The sequence below is a fragment of the Giraffa tippelskirchi genome, chromosome 9, assembly GCF_054371585.1.
Source record: "Giraffa tippelskirchi isolate mGirTip1 chromosome 9, T2T-mGirTip1v1.2.pri, whole genome shotgun sequence".
NCBI classification, from domain to species: Eukaryota; Metazoa; Chordata; class Mammalia; order Artiodactyla; family Giraffidae; genus Giraffa; species Giraffa tippelskirchi.
In genome coordinates, this window is record NC_137283.1 from 130,800,318 (window position 1) to 130,820,432 (window position 20,115).

General features: G+C 34.3%; 1 protein-coding gene across 11 annotated transcripts in view; it reads right to left on the reverse strand.

The window, feature by feature from the left end:
- The window catches only part of PTPRK (protein tyrosine phosphatase receptor type K), a 598,235-nt gene that overhangs the window by 37,387 nt on the left and 540,733 nt on the right, over window positions 1-20,115 (reverse strand). For 6 of the 11 annotated variants that reach the window (XM_081529092.1, XM_081529091.1, XM_081529090.1 and 3 more), the window contains one exon: window positions 7,932-8,070. In XM_081529092.1, the coding sequence (XP_081385218.1) occupies window positions 7,932-8,070 (139 nt within the window). Of the gene's footprint in view, window positions 1-4,871; window positions 4,902-6,893; window positions 6,936-7,931; window positions 8,071-20,115 lie in introns of all 11 variants that reach the window. The other 5 variants (XM_081529093.1, XM_081529099.1, XM_081529096.1 and 2 more) reach the window with 2 other exon arrangements.

Sequence of the window (20,115 nt, forward strand, 5' to 3'; positions counted from 1 at the left end):
AAAATGTCTCATCACTTCTTGTATTTTATCATTAAAATAAATTATCATAAAGCATAACTATACTTTATTAAAACAGTAAGCAAACGCTTCCTTAGTAGAGTTGTTCAAAGAAAACTTAAGTTAATGCTAAATTTTGGTTTTCCTTCTGGGTGATTAACATGCTTGATCAAAATTTCAGAAGATGTTCTGTGGGAATAACATGACTACTTTTTCAAGTTTATTTTATTACAGTCATCCAGTTAAAATAGACAAACTCTAGTCTTCACTCTTTGTCTTTTTGTTCAGTAAAAATGCAATGTGTAGAATTAACATTTTAAAATATATTTATGTAACATTAATCTAAACCTAATCAGGAAACTTGTAGAATCAACTGCAGCTTGATACAATGCAAACACTCAGGAATATATGGGGAAATTATGTACTTTATAAGAAAAGTACTTTGAGAAAAGTTTGGAAAATGCTGTGTAAAGGTATTATGCAAAGGATCATAATATTAAATAATAAACATGGTTAGATCCTAAAAATATGTTTTGGAACCCCATGGCAGAGTGCCAACTACAGAATGGTCTTACAGGTGCAGCAAAACAAATGACACAGGAGATTTGGAAATGAGCAGAGTTAGACTTTTGAGCTCCTCAGACACTGACATCTTTATCTTACATATCAAGGATGTGAAATACAAATCTGGTTCATTGCGAATGTTACACACAAAACATGCAATTAAAAAACTATTTAAGGTATATAAATATTCATCTCATATTAATAAGGCACTCTAAAAAGGAAGGGACTCTAAACACCTATAGTAGCCAGATTATGTTTCTAAGTTTATGGCAGCAGTTTAGGTGCCTTGGAAATATATTTTAGTTATTTTAAGAATAACATTTCTCAGTTGGATTATTAACTAGGGTAAATTCTTCTGATTCTCATTAGTATCTGTACTAGAATAAATATACTAATGTACTACAAATATGTCAAAAAGTGATTTATTTAGTAGTTGTATTTATGTCCAAAAGCTTTTCCTTTAGAAAATTAATCTATTAATTTGACAGCTACTCATGTGTAGGATATTTTTCTCTGAGAATTATAGTACTTAGCCTCAAGGATACATATCCAACAATATCCAATATATTGACATAGCATATATGACATCTAAGTAAGATAGTCATAAACTAAGCTTTAAGGATTGAAATGACATTCTACTTTTTAGAAATATTAACAATGATAAGGATAGTAGTATCAATAATAAAACAGTGACAAAAGTATAACAGAAACTACCACCACCACCACCACTACCACGACCACTACATCATTACAACCACCATCACCACCACCAGTATTTAGTAGCAATATTTGCTCTATTCATTGAAAGATCTCTTATCTCTTTTTTCTAGGCTAGTGGGCAAAAGCTCTGTAAAACTCCTAACAGGTTTTAGACAGGGAATATAAAAGTGTGGCTTCCCATAGTGAGACACCACAAGGAAGGGTGGGGATTGTGGGGAACTGGAGAGCAATTTAGGGGGCAAATTACCTAAATGAACATTGGCAGTTGATCCCAGAGTAGTTTCTAATTTTAAAATTATTTTTAAAGAGAAGTCATGAATCTGAATATGTATATTTTCTTATTCTTTCAAGTGGTCCTATTTTTTGCAAGAGTGTATGGGGCAAATTACAGTAGGTCGTAGGTTATTCTACAGCCTTCACTTTTCAAACTTACCTCTAGGATAGTTGCAAACTTGCCTAGAGGCTATCTGTTCTTTGACCTACAATGTTCTTTAACCTCTAATATCTGGTTAACTTTCAATTCTGTCTTGCCTCATCAGGGAGACTTCTCTAGCTGAATCAAATACAACCTTTCTCAGGCTAGGTTTCCCTGGTAGGTATTTTTAAAGCAACATGTTTTCTGCCTATAATAACACTCATCACATTATCATTGCAAGTATCTTTTTGTTTTTCCCACTGTGTGTTCCATGAAGGGAAGAACCCTCTGTATAGCCCTAGCACTTAGAGCAGTGTCTGGCACATAGCAGACACTCATTAAATACTTGTTCGAATGGATGAATTAGGTCTCTTATATGCTTGGCACTTGTCATTTGTTAACTCAATTAATTCTCAGATCAATGCACTAAAGAAGGCATGAGATTTCTAATTGTATAGATGAGTTCACTGAGGCTTAGACAAGCTAAATAACTTGCCCAAGGTTATTAATATAATAAGCAGCAAAGAATGACCTGGTTCCAAAGCCTAAGCCCTTATACTATATCCAGTTACTTTTTTTTTTAATTGTCATTACCATGTGTATTATAATAATACGAAGCAGTCACTGCTCTAGGAGTTAAACGTTAGTTGTTATAAATTTGAGAAGAATGTGGATGTAGCACAAATGTTTTGCCATTTTAAAGCTTAAAAAAGAGTTGAAGAAATAACTTTCAATCTTTGTTTCTTGGATAAGAAGAAAGAATGAATTCATTCCTCAAAAAATCTGAGAGATTGACGTGGCTAAAAATAAGACAACTTGAAATTTGGATTAAAAACAATGTAAAAAATTTGAAGACGGATAGTTTGAAGCAAATGGTAAAGACGTTTAAATTTTGAGGCTTTACTTTAGAATATATAACTTAAACATTTTATGATTGAAAAGAATAAGAAGTAATGAACTTGTCAAATACATGACAGGTAAAAGTTTTCATAGAAATGAAAGACTTTTACTTTTCAGATTCACAAACCTTTGTTAGTAGACAGATTATGAGAGAATATATATAAAACCTTTGTTGATATCTGCCAACCATGTATTATCAGCTTTTTCTTATACCTTAATCCTCACAACAACCCTGTGAGGTAGGCTTTAATTCAGGTTATTACAAAAGAAATAAATATCAACACCAGAGTTAAGTGCTTTGATCAAGAACTGACAGTTACTATGACGATGCCAATGAATTTTTAGTTCATAGATCACATCTGGTTTTCTTTTAAATTTTACTGTAATTTATTTCTACATTTCTTTTAAAAACTGTCTAATTCAGATTTGCTTCACTAGATCTGTTTAAGCAGCTTTTAAAAACATAAGCCTGTTAAACTTTTTTTCTAATTATGATTGATAATGCCAGGAACCCTAAGTACTTCAGTAACAGTATCAAAGCCTAATAATACATAGTCTAGAATACAGAAATGCCACACATCTATAAAAAGGCAATCCAATTCTAATATTATAGATAAATGGATGGCTAATGGTAACCTTATTGATGTTCTCATAATTAAATATTTATTGATTCCTGCATGTTTGATATTTTGTCTCCATCTGAGAAACCAGCATGTATAACCTATGCTTCAGGACAGTTAAGCAGATCATTTTGCAACTACTTGAGTCTGACAGATGTGCAAATGACTTTCATTATCAAAGCAGCCAACAGCATAAACTTCTGCAGGTGGATATATGGGTGGGCTATAAAGAGGAAAAGTGTTTCATCATTGTATGAAACGGTACATTTAATTACCTTTGGCTTCATCAAACATGATTTAACAAGGATATTACAATCCATCACAATAAGTTAGGAGCACTGTTAGTTTACACCTGCTTATTTTATCAGATTTTAAAAAGCCAAATGTTTATAATATTTAAACTTTTGGCAGAATTCTGTTATAGTCATTGAGACTCTCACCAAATATTTCTGTAAAGCTAACTTAAATTTACTCAGTGAAGTGAATACTGTGGGATATATGCACCAAATACTTAATCAAAATCCTTGACTCTCAAAATTTGGTGGATCAAATATTGATCAAGCAATGACCAAGAATTCCTTTGGATTGAATGTATATGCTGGAATTTAAGGTAATAAGCTGAAAATGATTAGTGAAACAGACTGGACAATACTCTCCTTCCTCATCAAAAGTAGCATTTCATACTTAAGCATAGGAAGAGCTAAAACTTTGGAGCACAAAAAAGGATATGTAACACCTATTACGTTTTGTTTAGGTTGACAGGCTTTCTTTCTTTTTTGGTCTTGGTTTTACAAAATCATTGTCCTATTTAAGTCATAATAAACTCAAAATTTCTTCTCTAAGAAGATTTTTTTATTTCTTTATCACTGCCACATTATAATTCTTACCCATTCATTTTCACCAGAGCATACCGATTGCCTACATAGCTAGACCAAAGGTGTTCTGAAGTTACAACCCATCCTGGATTCCTGGAAATGTGGAGAGAAGTTACCACAGTCAGACCTGACCCGATTTGCATACTGTGAAGGCATTTTGAATGTTCTTCTATGAATACATCAGTTGAGTCATTTTGTCAGATATAACAGTGTGGCTCACACAGTAAAGAATCTGTCTGCAATGGGGGAGACCTGGGTTTGAGCCCTGGGTTGGGAAGATCCCTTGGAGGAGGGCAGGGCAATCCACTCCAGTATTCTTGCCTGGAGAATCCCTATGGACAGAGGAGCCTGGCGGGCTACAGTCCATGGGGTTGCAAAGAGTCGGACATGATTGAACAACTAAAGCACACACATCTAAAAATAGGTATTAGTGAACTGCAACCACTATCTCTACCAGATGAGTGAGATAGTATATTGATAATGTACAGGTTTGACTTAAGTATATAAATGATGTTTTCGGCTATAGACTATGACTACTTATGGAAAATCGTAAATAAAAATTAAAAGTCGCTGAGCATACAGAAATACAATATCCCTTTTTAAAAAGATTAATAAAATAGGTTAATAGGTAAACTTTATAGCTTTAGAGTCCAGAAAAACATATTTTTTGCAGTCATCAAAATTGCAAACATTCTGTTTTTTGGTTTGTTGTTTTTTTTTGAAAAGGGATATTGCATCTTTAACACATGTAAAGTTGTATATCACCCATTTTCTACTTACAGGTAGTAGGAGTAAGAATAGTAGCTCCTCCTGGCAAGCAAATCACAGACAGTGGAAAAAGAGAAGCAATGGTGAATGAAAAGCGTGACTCTGTCACATTCAATAAAGCAGAAAAATGTGCGTTAAAAAGTAAAATAAAATAAAATAAAATTCATGTTTTTTTTGTTTGGATTTCAATTTGCTCATGCATTGGTTAGCTATCTTTCGCCATGCAATTAAACAGACAGATACGCAATAGAAAATAAAATTTAAAATACATAATTTGGAAAAAATAACATGCTGACTTTTCTATAGCCAAAAAAAAATTGAAAAATTAAATGGATTGTGTATTTTTAACATGCAGTTAAGCATAATATCATCCATTACCATATAAATGTCATGACAGATGGAATAGCTGTGTATAGAACTTCTACACTAAGTTGACTATTTTTCTTTAAATATAAAACATAAAGATCTATTAGGTTAATATAGAATATATGCAGAATGACACCTTAATTTCTATAAATAAGTCATTATAGCTTATTAATATACAGGTACATACATATATTATGTGAATATACATATGTACCATATACTATATATGCACAAAGGTATTTCTACAGCAGATGTATGTGACCATGATATCATATACATTTACTGTACTGAAACATAATTTCAAATTTATGTTTGGAATTATTAATGTATTCATGCTGCAAATTTAAAATAATACATAACCAATGAAAAAATGGCATACATTTGGAAATAATTCAACAGTGATTAAATTAAAATGACTTTGCGTTTTGAAAGATGCAATATCCCTTTTCTTAGCCTAAAAACTTACTTTATATATACCCTTCACTGCAGAATTTTACTAAATTCCAAACCATTTCTTTATACAACAACCAAAAATACACAGAATTTTTTTTCAACATGAGAAATATATCTACGTATATTACTCCAGTGAGAGATAAAGTCTTGAGAAACTTAACAATTTCCCATAAAAGTAAAGATAATGCAAGGCTAAAATAATTTGCTTTTCCATTATTTTTATCATAAATTTGTATATTAGCATATCATATAGGGAGACTACATGATATACTAAAATTGTTAACTTTGATCCTATCTAACATTGTTATAATACCTATACTTTTGTGTATGTATATTAAACATATTTATGATTAAATCAAGCACAATATATGTGTGATATACTATATATAACTAAAAGTTATTATGAGGTTTCTTAGATAAGTAAGGGATTCTTGGTTATATTATATAGATGATAATATACCTAAGCATGTAACTTTATCTACCTATAAAATTGCAACTTCTCTAGTTCTAGAGGTAGTGATGAGGAAGAGAAAAAAAAACCAACAAACCTAGCATACTTTCTAGTAGAAGACAATCAATTAAAGCACAATTATGAAAACTCAAACATTAAACATTTTAATAGAGAGGCTCATTTATCCAACCATTTAAAATATGAACCAGGAAAAGAATTTGATGCATTAGGCAGTCTTAGAGAGATGTCAGAGCATTTTAACCACACAAAAAAATCATGCTTAGAGACTGTTTTGATGTACTTTAGAAAATTTATGTTTCACTTTTGGTTATTTTTGAAACAAACGGCCACAGATTAGAAAGGCTACAACAACAAGTAAGTGTTTTCAAATAATTAACTAATAAAACCAGTATTAACCCAATTTTAACTAAGACATAACCAGAGGCCATTTTCATGTTTTCATATCCAGGCTGAAGTAGCTGAAATACTTTTAACTCTAAAGCAAAGTTAACTCTCTAAATATAGAGAGTTTGGTTTAACTCTCCAAATATAAATTTAAACTAAATAGAAACATAAGATTTGAAAGTTGTATTCAATGATTTTATTGACCTTGACTGGCAAATTTATTAGTAAAATGTTTAAACCTTCCCGTCTCAAATATGATATAATTTCCAACCACAGAGGTAGACAACAGCAAAAAGAGAAAGCACTATTGGGGAAAGCACGTATGTAGCTAATTTAACACAAAACACTATAATGCATACCTAATGTTTCTAATGCAGATGTGTCTTCTCCAACATATATATCTCCAGGGGGTAATTGTAAAGAGGCAATACATTAAAATAAACTCTCATGGAATCATTAAACATGTAGTATGAGTCATCTATATTGTTAATGATTTATTTTGAGTACAAAATAACAATCATAATAGTATATGATTTAGTATAAAGTAAGCAACATTTTTTATTATATTCAATATAATTAATGAATGAGAAATATGTCTATAATATTTTAGAACTATACTCAGCAAAGATTTTTTAGTAATCCTTCCAGATTGTAATATTGTTTAAAACAGATGATTGGAAGGATTGGAGAGTTCTATTGATTTCTAAAACAATGCCATACAGATAATGATATTTTATAGAATAAGAAAAAGTTCAAATTATAAGAACTGTATTTTTTGAAATGCTTTCTGGTAGCAGTATACCTTAATCTACCAAATATAATTCAATTTAAATTTCTGTAGGTCTTAATATCTTCATATAATTCCAGAAGATGGCGATATTGGTTGATTCAGTATAAAACACTAATGCTCAATTTAAACATTTGGTTCTTCATATTAAAGTGCTAAAGTATTTAGTCAGTGAATATTAATATACAACTTCATAAAATGTTCATATTTCTCATATCTTTAAACATTAAGAAAAACAGAGTAAAAGTACAAAATAATTCATAGACCAAATATCATAATAAACTCTTATTTTGCCATGTGTAATAAAAAAACTTCAAAACATAAGATACATTAATATCTCAAGCATTTGAGGAATTTAAATTCATACATTAATTTCAAGGTTAAATTAACAAAAGCATATTTTATATCCAAAATTAAACTGTAAATAACCAATTAGAATTTATTTTCAAAGCAGGAGAAATATGCTTAGGTGCTGGCAATATTGTTAAAATTCAACTCTTGTTGTTTATTCTCATTTAAAAAAGAGCTCAGGGAAACAAAGAAGTATCTGAAAACTAGTAACCGTGAAATAAATGGTGAGTGAGTGGTACAGAACAAAATCAGGTCTTACCTCTTTTTTACAATTAATATGACTACTAGGAGGAGGAGGATGAACACCAAAATCCCAGCACTAATTCCTGCGATTTTCACCACTCTGTCAGTCTGCTTGGCTGGGTCTGGAATCACTTCTGGTTCTTCTGTTGCTGCTGCTAAACGAATCAAAAAAATAAATTACTGAAAGCAGCTAATTATCACAGAAAGGAAAATTATTCCCAGCTAAAGATTACTACAGACAGAGAATTTATTTTATTTGAATAAAAGTAACTTGAAAATATAAATATGGTTGCATGCTAAACTCCAACATGAGAGATTTAAGGTCAAGGGAAATGTTTTTTGAAGAGAGATGTTGTTCACATAAAAAAAAAATAAAGGCAATGGTGAACTATTTTTCTTCAAGTGTCCTTAAAAGTAAGGACACAGAATTTTTAGCCAAGAGCATAGTGGAAAGAGATGAGGTTGGATTTAGAGATGCATTCTTTTATCACTTCATTCAACAAGTACTTCTCTGCTCAAATGCAAGGTGCCATGCATGACTTTTTAAGATAGTGTCAATGGCATTTATCTAGGACACAAAGGGTTACAGTGTAAATACTGGAGGGGTGAGTTTATGATATGATTTAAAAGATTTGAAATAAATCACTGGTTTGGAGGAAGACAAGAATAACCAATGGAAAACAAATTTGTCAAGGAATATTTCACATTCTTAACAAATAAAATCCAGAATATAAACTTGAAAAACAGAACACTGAGAAGATGAAAGTTGTTTTTTTTTTTTTAATTCTTTGTATCTCCTCATTTCTTTTCTTTCTCAAAGCAACCACCCTTCTTCACATACAAAAACAGCTAATATTACAAATCTTAAACAATCTACAAGCTCCAGTAAGCCTCTGAAGACATTTTTCTTTTATTTGCCTTGAAAACTGGCAAGGAAAACATTATTATTTACATTTTACAGATTAAAACAAAACTGAGGCTTAGAGATACGGAATAAATTATAAATTGCTCAAGAACAGAGACAAAATCTAACACATCTTCTATCTTCTAAAGCAGTTTTTCTCAATGCTTCCAAATCCATGGCCCATTCTTGCTAAGAACTGATGTGACAAGGGAACAGGTGATTCTTAGAATTACGCACATTTAGGAAACTGCCTTAAAGCAGCCATCACAAGAGATGATGGCTGAATGAGCAAACAAGAGCATCCCTAAACCTAAATCAGACCTTTCTAGTGGATAATTTAATTCCCTTTAAAAAAGTATCCATTTTTCTATATTCAATCCTTTCTTCATTAGCTTTTCTCTCTTGGCTTCTACTTCCAACCTTTTCTTTCACTCTCAAACCTGCACATTTAAATATCTGCTCCAGTGTTTCAACTAGACACAGTTTCCTCCCAAAGGGGACTGACACAGGTTGTTAACTTTTAATTTATCCAAGGAAGAAATGAAAAAGAGCTAATAAATCCAGTATCAGTATCATTTCATAAAATGGCAATTTAGAGGTAAACCAGTAGGAAACATAGTTTGAAGAAAAGTGTTACAGAAACACAGTTAACTCTCCAAAGTAATTCACTATAATTGTCTTAACATATTATTTTGATTGGATAGGATAAAATTCCCCATGGACCAGTATTTGATAACTATAATTCTCAAGAAAGAAAAGCAAGCCTTCAGTTAGTTTCTTCATTAAGCAAAGGAGTTATCCTTTCTGATGACACTTGCCATATATCCAGGCTTCAGGGAATTTCCAATCTCAAACAGAGGTTCAATTCAGTTCAATCGCTCAGTCACTACCGACTCAGACCCATGGACTGCAGCATGCCACGCTTCCCTGTCCATCACCAACTCCCGGAGTTTGCTCAAATTCATGTCCATTGAGTCAGTGATGCCATCTAACCATCTCATCCTCTGTCGTCCCCTTCTCCTGCCTTCAATCTTTCACAGCATCAGGGTCTTTTCCAGTGAGTCAATACTTTGCATCAGGTGGCCAAAGTATGGACTTTCAGCTTCAGCATCAGTCTTTCCAATGAATATTCAGGACTGAATTCCTTCCAGGATTGACTGGTATGATCTCCATGCAGTCCAAGGGACTCTCAAGAGTCTTCTCCAACAACAGTTTAAAAGCATCAATTCTTCGGTGCTCAGTTTTCTTTATAGTCCAACTTTTACATCCATACATGACTATTAGAAAAGCCATAGCTTTGACTAGTGGACCTTTGTCAGCAAAGTAATGTCTCTGCTTTTTAATATGCTATCTAGAGTGGACATAGCTTTTTTTTCCCCAAGGAGCAAGCATCTTTTAATTTCATGGCTGCAGTCACCATCTGCAGTGATTTTGGAGCCCAAGAAAATAAAGTCTGTCACTGTTTCCATTGTTTTCCCATCTATTAGCCATGAAGTGATGGGACTGGATGCCATGATCTTAGTTTTTGAATGTTGAGTTTTAAGCCAGTTTTTTTACTCTCCTCTTTCACCTTCATCAAGAGGCTCTTCAGTTCCTTTTTGCTTTCTGCCATAGGGTGGTGTCATTTGCATATCTGAGGTTACTGATATTTCTCCTGGCAATCTGGATTCCAGCTTGTGCTTCATCCAGCCCGGCACTTCGCATGATGTACTCTGCATATAAATAAGCAGGGTGACAATATACAGCTTTGATGTATTCCTTTCCCAATTTGGAACCAGTCCTTTGTTCCATGTCTGTTTATAACTGTTGCTTCCTGACCTGCATACAGATTTCTCAAGAGGCAGGTCAGGTGGCTTGGTATTCCCATCTCTTGAAGAATTTTCCACAGTTTGTCATCCACACAGTCAAAGGCTTTGGTGTAGTCAATAAAGCAGAAGTAGATGTTTTTCTGGAACTCTTGCTTTTTCTATGATCCAACGAATGTTGGTAATTTGAAGTCTGGTTCCCCTGCTTTTTCTAAATCCAGCTTGAACATCTGGACGTTCACAGTTTATGTACTGTGAAGCCTGGCTTGGAGAATTTTGAGCATTACTTTGCTAGTGTGTGAGATGAGTGCAACTGTGCAGTAGTCTGAACATTGTTTGGCATTGCCTTTCTTTGGGATTGGAAGACACTTGACTTCACATTTAGTATGTCTGGCTCTAGGTGGGTGATGACATCATCATGGTTATCTGGGTCATTAAGATCTTTCTGTATCTTTTTGTATAATTCTGTGTATTCTTGCCACCTTTTTAAAATATCTTCTCCTTCTGTTAGGTCCATACTATTTCTGTCCTTTATTTGCCCATCTTTGCATGAAATGTTTCCTTGGTATCTCTAACTTTCTTGAGGGATCTCTAGTCTTTCCCATTCTACTGTTTTCTTCTATTTCTTTGTATTGATCACTGAGGAAGGGTTTATTATCTCTCCTTGCTATTCTTTGGAACTCTGCATTCAAATGGGTATATCTTTCCTTTTCTCCTTTGCCTTTTGCTTCCTGTCTTTTCTCAGCTATTTGTAAGGCCTTCTCAGACAACCATTTTGCCTTTTTGCATTTCTTTTTCTTGGGGATGGTCTTGATCACTGCCTCCTGTACAATGCCACAAACCTCTGTCCACAGTTCTTCAGGCACTTTGTCTATCAGATCTAATCCCTTGAATCTATCTGTTACTTCCACTGTATAATCGTTAAGGGATTTGATTTAGGTCATACCCTAATGGTCTAGTGGTTTTCCCTACTTCAGTTTAAGTTTGAATTTTGCAATAAGGAATTCAGTATCTGAGCCACAGTCAGCTCCAGGTATTGTTTTTGCTGACTCTATAGAGTTTCTCTATTTTCAGCTGCAAAGACTATAATCAATCTGATTTCGGTACTGACCATCTGGTGATGTCCATGTGTAAAGTCATCTCTTGTGTTGTTGGAAGTGAGTGTTTGCTATGACCAGTGTGTTCTCTTGGCAAAACTCTGTTAGCCTTTGCTCTGCTTCATTTTCTATTCCAAGGCCAAATTTGCCTGTTACTCCAGGTTATCTCTTGACTTCCTACTTTTGCATTCCAGTCCCCTATGATGAAAAGGACATCTTTTTTGGTGTTAATTCTACAAGGTCTTGTAGGTCATCACAGAACCGGTTGTTCAACTTCAGCTTCTTCAACATTAGCAGTTGGGGCGTATACTCGGATTACTGTGATATTGAATGGGTTGCCTTGGAAATGAACAGAGATCATTCTGTCATTTTTGAGACTGCACCCAAGTACTGCATTTCAGACTCTTTTGTTGACTATGAGGGCTACTCCATTTCTTCTAAGGGATTCTTGCCCTCAGTAGTAGATATAATGGTCATCTGAGCTAAATTCACCCATTCCAGTCCATTTTAGTTCACTGATACCTAAAATGTCGATGTTCACTCTTGCCATCTCCTGTTTGACCACTTCCAATTCACCTTGATTCATGGACCTAACATTCCAAGTTCCTATGCAATATTGTTTTTTACAGTGTTGGACTTTCCTTCCATCACCAGTCATATCCACAACTGGGCATTGTTTTTGCTTTGTTTCTGTCTCTTCATTCTTTCTAGAGTTATTTCTCCACTGATCTCCAGTAGCATATGGGGGACCTACCGACCTGGGGAGTTCATCTTTCAGTGTCCTATCTTTTTGCCTCTTCATACTGTTCATGGGGTTCTCCAGAGAAGGTGATGGCACCCCACTCCAGTACTCTTGCCTGGAAAATCCCATGGATGGAGGAGCCTGGTAGACTGCAGTCCATGGGGTCGCGAAGAGTCGGACACGACTGAGCAACTTCCCTTTCACTTTTCACTTTCATGCATTGGAGAAGGAAATGGCAACCCACTCCAGTGTTCTTGCCTGGAGAATCCCAGGGACAGCAGAGCCTGGTGGGCTGCCGTCTATGGGGTTGCACAGAGTCGGACACGACTGAAGCGACTCAGCAGCAGCAGCAGGAGCATGGGGTTGTCAGGGCAAGAATACTGAAATGGTTTGCCATTCCCTTCTCCAGTGGACCATGTTTTGTCAGAACTCTCCACCATGACCCATCCGTCTTGGTTGGCCCTACACGGCATGGCTCATAGTTTCACTGAGTGAGTCAAGGTGTGGTCCATGTGATCAGTTTGGTTAGTTTTCTCTGACCGTGGTTTTCATTCTGTCTGTCCTCTGATAAATAAGGATAAGAGGCTTATGGAAGATTCCTGATGGGAAACTGACTGTGTGGGAAACTGGGTCTTGTTCTGATGTGTGGGGCCATGCTCAGTTAATCTTTAATCCAATTTTCTGTTGATGTTTGGGGTTGTATTCCCTCCCTGTTGTTTGGCTTGAGGCCAAACTGTCGACCCTCACCTCCTGGAGACCCAATGGCAAGTCTGACTCTGACTGAATTGCTTACCACGTTTTAAACTACATGTTATGATTCAATTCATTAAAACTTGCATTAAATATATTGGAGAGCTCTTCTTTCCCAACAGCCATGTTAAGAATGCACATGTATGTCACTCTGCACGTATGTGTAAATATATTTACATATTTATGTATGTATATATATATATTCAATAAAAGAAGGGGGAGTATACTTCAAAGTTGGATATAAAACTAAAAGGAATATATTTATTGTTTGCGATTGTCAAATTGGATCGGCTTGACACAGTTACTGATTGAGATAGGGAGATAGAATGTTTGATGTAGAAATCTCTAGAAGAAACTTTAGGGCATGCAACAAATCATCATGATTCATGATTTAAAGCTTATTCTAATAAGGTTCTATGTTATAGTAAGGCATGTGCCTTTCAGAGGGTAAGAATGATTCCTTTGTGATTTTCTGCCCTAACTCCCAGAATTAATCTTTTTGCAATGCTTTGGAAGATTATTTCTTGTTTAATGAAGTAAATCTATTTTTAATATAGCATTTTAATTCAATTAAACAAATGCTAGTATGAAATAACTTTACAAGGATATTATGATATAAGTAGCATATGTTAAATTTCATAAGAATCTTCAGAACTACTAGGATCATCCAAAAGTAGACAACTCTCACCATATACACAGTATGAACAGCCAGCCTTAATGCTAACTGTGATTAGTAATTATATAACAAAAGTGACATGCAGGTGATGGCTCAACAATTTCAAATACAGAAGATGGTGAAGTTTTAGAAGTCTCATTTAATAATACTGACTTGCTTGTGAGTTAATTTAAACTTATTTCCATAAATAAAAAGTCAAATCTAAAAGTAAACTTCTGACCAAAGATACTGAAACCCTGCAGGTGTATTCAGGGTGCAAAGTAGTGAAACATTTATAATTTATTATGTAAAGCAGTGTTACTACTTTAAAGTCATAGAATATATGTCCTTATAAAACACTGGACTTCAATTAATATTTGCCAAGTAGCTAAGAAAGAAAGAAAAAAAACCACAAAGCTTCTTCATCTGAGTTGGGTAAGACTGCTTGTTTGTCATGATTACAAGTCTTGTGCAGAAGAGTTGTTTGTCAATGCTTCAAATCAGTATAAATCTTGAGTAGAGAAGGCTAATCAAATTCTCCAGGAACATACGATTTGGTGGTTGTTTTCCATTGATTGTGAATCCCCCTCAAAGTCTTTAGTTATGACTTATTATTACCAACAGCATTTTTTATTAAATGTCTGCATAAATTTATTACATTAGATACCTTAATCACATGCATTTCTCCAAGTTTTTGCCCTACTAAACCAAGGAACATAAATATTCTATTTAAAATCATTCAAGCTTAGAAGATTCATTAATGGAAACACAAGCAGTAGCCCCTAAGTGAGCATTTTCTATTTTCTTCAAAGAGAGCAAAAAGCTATTACAGTGACTGCACCCCTGAGCCCCGTTTATAATTTATGCACACACACAAAGGCAATGTGGAGCACCTTTTTCAGAAATGCTTTCCTTTGCCATAAATCTTTACCTTTTTTATCTGCCAAAGAATATTCCAAGAGTCCCCAGTGTTCTGAAGCCAAGAGCAGCATAATTCTTTGGACAGCAGGAAAATAACTAAGGCAGTATTTTATGTTTATGGAACAAATTTATGAGATGCATTTTTGGGGGCAAAAATAGTTGAAGTAACTTTACTTGGTAAAAAACATACAAATACCTAAAAAATACATAAATTTAATTAAAAAGAAAATTACACAATAGCTGCAATCATACAAGTACAATCCATCTTCATGATGGATATTAGAGATAGAAGCCTCTAAGTACAATATATTAGGTGATCTCATAGTGTCTTTAGAGACACCATCATACTGCAAATCCTCCAGGTATTTCACTAATGCTTTCTCTCCTCTTCAGTTATAATTCTGGAGAATTGTTCATACTTACTTCCCAATTATTACTTATAACCAGGCTGATGTCCCCCAATGGCAGCAATCCACCATCATCAACGTCTCTAATGACTGACTAGTTACTGAGTTCAATGTATACTCATCTTATTTCATGCAACCTCTTGATAGCATCTGACATTGCTGTCTACTCTATTTTCTTGAAACACTTCTTCCTGGGGCTTCCATTACTTGATCATCTCCCAGTTTTCCTAGGATGCTGGCTTTTTCTTTCCAGATCTCCATTGTGAGTCCCTCCCTCATTTCCTTTAGAAAATAGATCCTGCTGTGAGTTCCTCAGTGATGACCTGAACCTTCCGAAACAGGTTTCCATACTTTTGGCTTGGTGATTTCATGTACTTCCATCACTTCAGTTGCTATCCATGCTGATCACTCTCAGATCAATATACAGTAGCCCCCTCCTCCCAATTCAGTTTCACTTTCTACCATTTCAGTTACCTATAGCACACTGTCATCCAAAAATATTAAATGGAAAATTCCAGAAATAAATGATTGATAAGTTTTAACTTGCATACTGAGTAGCATGATGAAATTCTGCACCATCCCAATCCACCCCACTCAGAAATCCTAACCATCACATCATCAGCTCCTGACATCCAACCATTAGCTTCATCATGGCTGCATGATTCAGGATCATCCTAAGTAGGTGATCCTCCTTCTGACCCATCATTAGAAGGTCAATAGTAGCCTAATGCTAAGACACAATGTTTATGTCATTTATCTTGCTTCATCTTATCAAGCAGGCATTTTATCACCTCACATCATTCCAAGAAGAAGGGTATATGCAATATGATATTTTGAGAGAGAGATATATACCACATTCACATATCTCTAACCAAGGACTCCAATCTGACTTCCTGACCCATGCAGTTATTGGATTCTTTTATATGTCTGCATTCAGTGTAGGAAAGTCACTTTCAACACCATATCCAAATCTGAACTCATAATTTTACCCTCACATTGGTTCCTCCCCTAGTGTATCTATCCTTTCAGAAAACGACAGAACTTTCTACACAGCATTCAAGCAGAAAGCTGAGCATCATTCTTGAATCTTCCTCTCTCTCCTTATATCTAGGATTAACATATAATTTATCATCCAAATTAGAATGCATTTGAAAGTGAAGGGGAATATTCAATAATTATGACAGAACAAAAGGCAAAAACTAGAATTGTTCTGGGCAAACTGGCATGCATGATCACTTGACCTTTTTTCCTCTCATACAATTAATTGCAAAGTACTACTACTTAAGTATCTCCTGTCTCGGGCGCTCAGGGCAGGTGCACTGGGATGACGCTGAGGGATGGGATGGGGTGGGAGGTGGGAGGGGGGTTCAGGATGGTGGACACATGTACACCCATGGCTGATTCATGTCAATGTATGGCAAAAACCATTACAATATTGTAATGTAATTAGCCTCCAATTAAAATGAATTAATTAATTAAAAAAAAAGTATCTCCTGTCTACTTTTTCCATACCCACTGCTACTACTACTACTTAACTCTGGTCAACATGAAACTTTACCCAGATTACACAGAAGCTACATGTTTTATCTCCCTGACTGCATTCTCTGACTAATCCACATCAAAACCCACATTGCAGCACAAAGTCTTTCTAAGATTTCAACTATATCATGTCACTCTTCTAATTAGAACTCTCCAAGGCTTCCCATTGTGGTTAAGTCCATGAAAGCAGGGACCATGTATTATTTTGCTTACCACAATATTTCTAATAGGACCTGGAAAGGTGTAATAGTACAAAATATTGGTTGAACAAATAAAAGACTAAAACTAAACTTATCTATGGTTGATTATAATGAAAGAAAGAAAATCAGTTGTCTTAAAAAAACACAAGGATATATATGACCAGACATGTATGTTTTTTTTTTGTGTGTGTGTGTGTGGGGTGGTGTTTGAGCACTGGCATAAGATGAACTTCTTATATAGTTTTTAGGAATAGTAAGTGACATAACGGGGCTTTCCAGGTGTGCTAGTGGTAAAGAATCCACTTGCCAGTGCAGGAGACACAAGAGACGCAGGTTTGATCCCTGGGTTAGGAAGATCTCCTGAAGTAGGAAATGGCAACCCACTCCAGTATTCTTGCTTGGAAAATTCTATGGATAGAGAAGCCTGGTGGTCTACATGGTGTCACAGAGTTGGATGTGACTGAGCATACACACACACAAGTCATAATGATGGGGAAAGTTTTTTTTATAAACTGAAGCACGTGTAGTGGACTGTAGAAGTATTAATCATTCTGCTGCTCCGGATGGAGACAGCCTAGATATTAGCTCTTTTGGTCTATCATATAAAAATTAAAAGTTATGAATAGGGGAACTGATATTACTGAAAAACAGTTTTTTAAAAATCTTAGCAGTCTATTGTATAAATATATAATGATGAGTTTTGTTAAGTACATGTTATTAATTAAATAGTCTGCCACAGTGGACAGCTAAGCCTTAAGGGCATCTTGAAGCATGCATTATTTAACTCAGTGATCCTTTGAAGTCACTTGCTTCATCATGTCATATGATTTTATGAAACTTGTCTAGTCTTAGATTATTGAATAAAAACCAGGGTCTATCAGAGTTTTATATTGGTGAAAAGTGAAAATAGCTATATGTCACACATTTTTTTTAATGAAAACAAGGATATAGTTTTGTTTTTGTTTAATAAACACATGGACACTATCTCAAAATTTCTAATGTGGAAAATAACAAGGCAGAAGTCTATGGAGGCTTTAAACAACTATGATATAAAAGTATAGATTAATATTACAAATATTTTAAATTAATTTCACACTGCTTAAGGGATCTTTTTATAGTCTTAGAGTGTCTAAATTTGTTTTTAAACCCATAGTTCAAAATGTTACCTAAAATCCTAAAGAAATAATAGAAATACTTTTTGTAAAAGCAAAAGAAATAAGCAATACGTTTCAGAAATGTACTTAAGGGTCAAAAACCACGTAAAATATTATTTTTCACTTCACAGTATTCAATGAAGGGCAAATTTAATTTTACCTATGGATTTTTCATTAAGCTTCCCATTTCAATTTAATCAATTGGGTAAAATACAGATTTAGGTGTTCTCTTACTTCTTAAACACAATTGAGTCTGTCTACTACGTTACCTCTGAAATCTGTCATTAATTCTTGATTGCATCTTCTCACTAACTCAGATCAAGACCCAGTCATCTTGCTTTTTCACTAAGCCTTTCTGCTTCCCACGTAGGCCTCCTCAGATTTATCCTCTACATTGCCACCAAAATGAGTTTTTGAAAATGCAAAGGTGATTAAATGAGTCCTTTAACTGCTTTCTATTCAGGAGGAATGGCAGAAGTTCTTGCTATGACATGTAATGCCTTTCAAAATGAAGGTCTAATCAACCTTTTTGATCTCATCTGCTGACAATTACTTTAGGGTATCTTACACCAGAATCAATTAATAGCTTCAGCCATTCCTCAAATACTCAAAATACTCCTTGATCTATTCCAGGGGTTGGCAAACTGTGGCTCCATAGATTGCATCCAGCAGATTTTAACTGTAACTATTACATGGTTGCAAATATTCAACTTTGTAAGATAATGCCAAATTGTTACCAATTTAACATACTCACAGCAGTGTATATAAACCCTGTTTAAATTACACCTTAACACTTTGCATTATCATACTTCTGTAATTTCTGCCAATTTAGGGCTAGAAAATCATATCTATTATGCCTTTGATTACTAAAATCATCTTTGAGATACTTATTTGAAGTATTTATGCCTATTTCTTTTCTGAAATGCTTGGTATACAACTTTGACCCATTTTTTTTCCATTTGGTTTTCATCTTTTTCTTATTGATTTACAATAATATTTTATGTGCGTATACTAATTCTTTGCTAGTTATATGTGCTGCAAGTACCTTCCATTGGGTGATGTTTCTTTCACTTTATATATATAATATCTTGATATAGCAGTTCTTAATTTTAATGAAGTCAAATATATTAATCACTTATTTGAATTAATAAAAACAATCTCTTCTTTTTTTCTCTAAAAGTTTTAAAACTGTGCACTTAATATTTAACCCTGGATCTATACGGAATTGCTTTCTGAGTGTAATATACAGTAGGAAGGTATTTCAGTCCCCTTCACCTTACATAAACATCCAATTTCTGTGGACAACTTTTCAATTGATCCAATGATCTACAAAACCACTTATGTCTTATATCTAAATTACATAAATGCAGGAATTCAGTTTCCAGATTTTCCATTATTTCCCAAAAGGAAATACTCTGTGCTGATATAACATGGTTTTAGGTTACTACAGCTCTAAAATATGTTATAATATATCATGGGCATGTTTCCATGTGTAGTCCTCTCCTTCTGAAGTATCTTGGCTGGTCTTTATATTTTGCTATGGATAACTTCTTCAGATTAAAGTTTGGCTGATAAATGATCCCCTCACTTCTGTCAAAGCTGCTGTCAAAGTAATCTAGCCAAAGAGTTATTTCTAAATTTCAACAACTGTGGAAAAGTTCCATTTGATCTTTTGTGAATGGTTCTTTGTTTAGTTACTCTTGATAGCATCTTGCTAATCTTTGTGATTTGCATTTTTGTTTCTTTAAATATTTTGTACACAGCTCTTAGCTCTTTCGTATTCTGTACCCAACAATCCAATCCCTGCAGTCCTTTGAGAATTAAGATATGGTTTTTTTTTCTTGCTATACTTCACAGTGAATTACTTTCATGAATGATCAGTGACCTTTGATTGTGAGTTAATTGCTTTAGGTTAGTCTATGAGCATCCTACAGACCTAGATTGATCATGCTTTCACCTAAAAAGAGAACCTGCATCAGCTTCTGTCAGTAATCATGAGGTGACACAGGACTTGGACTGCCTCTGA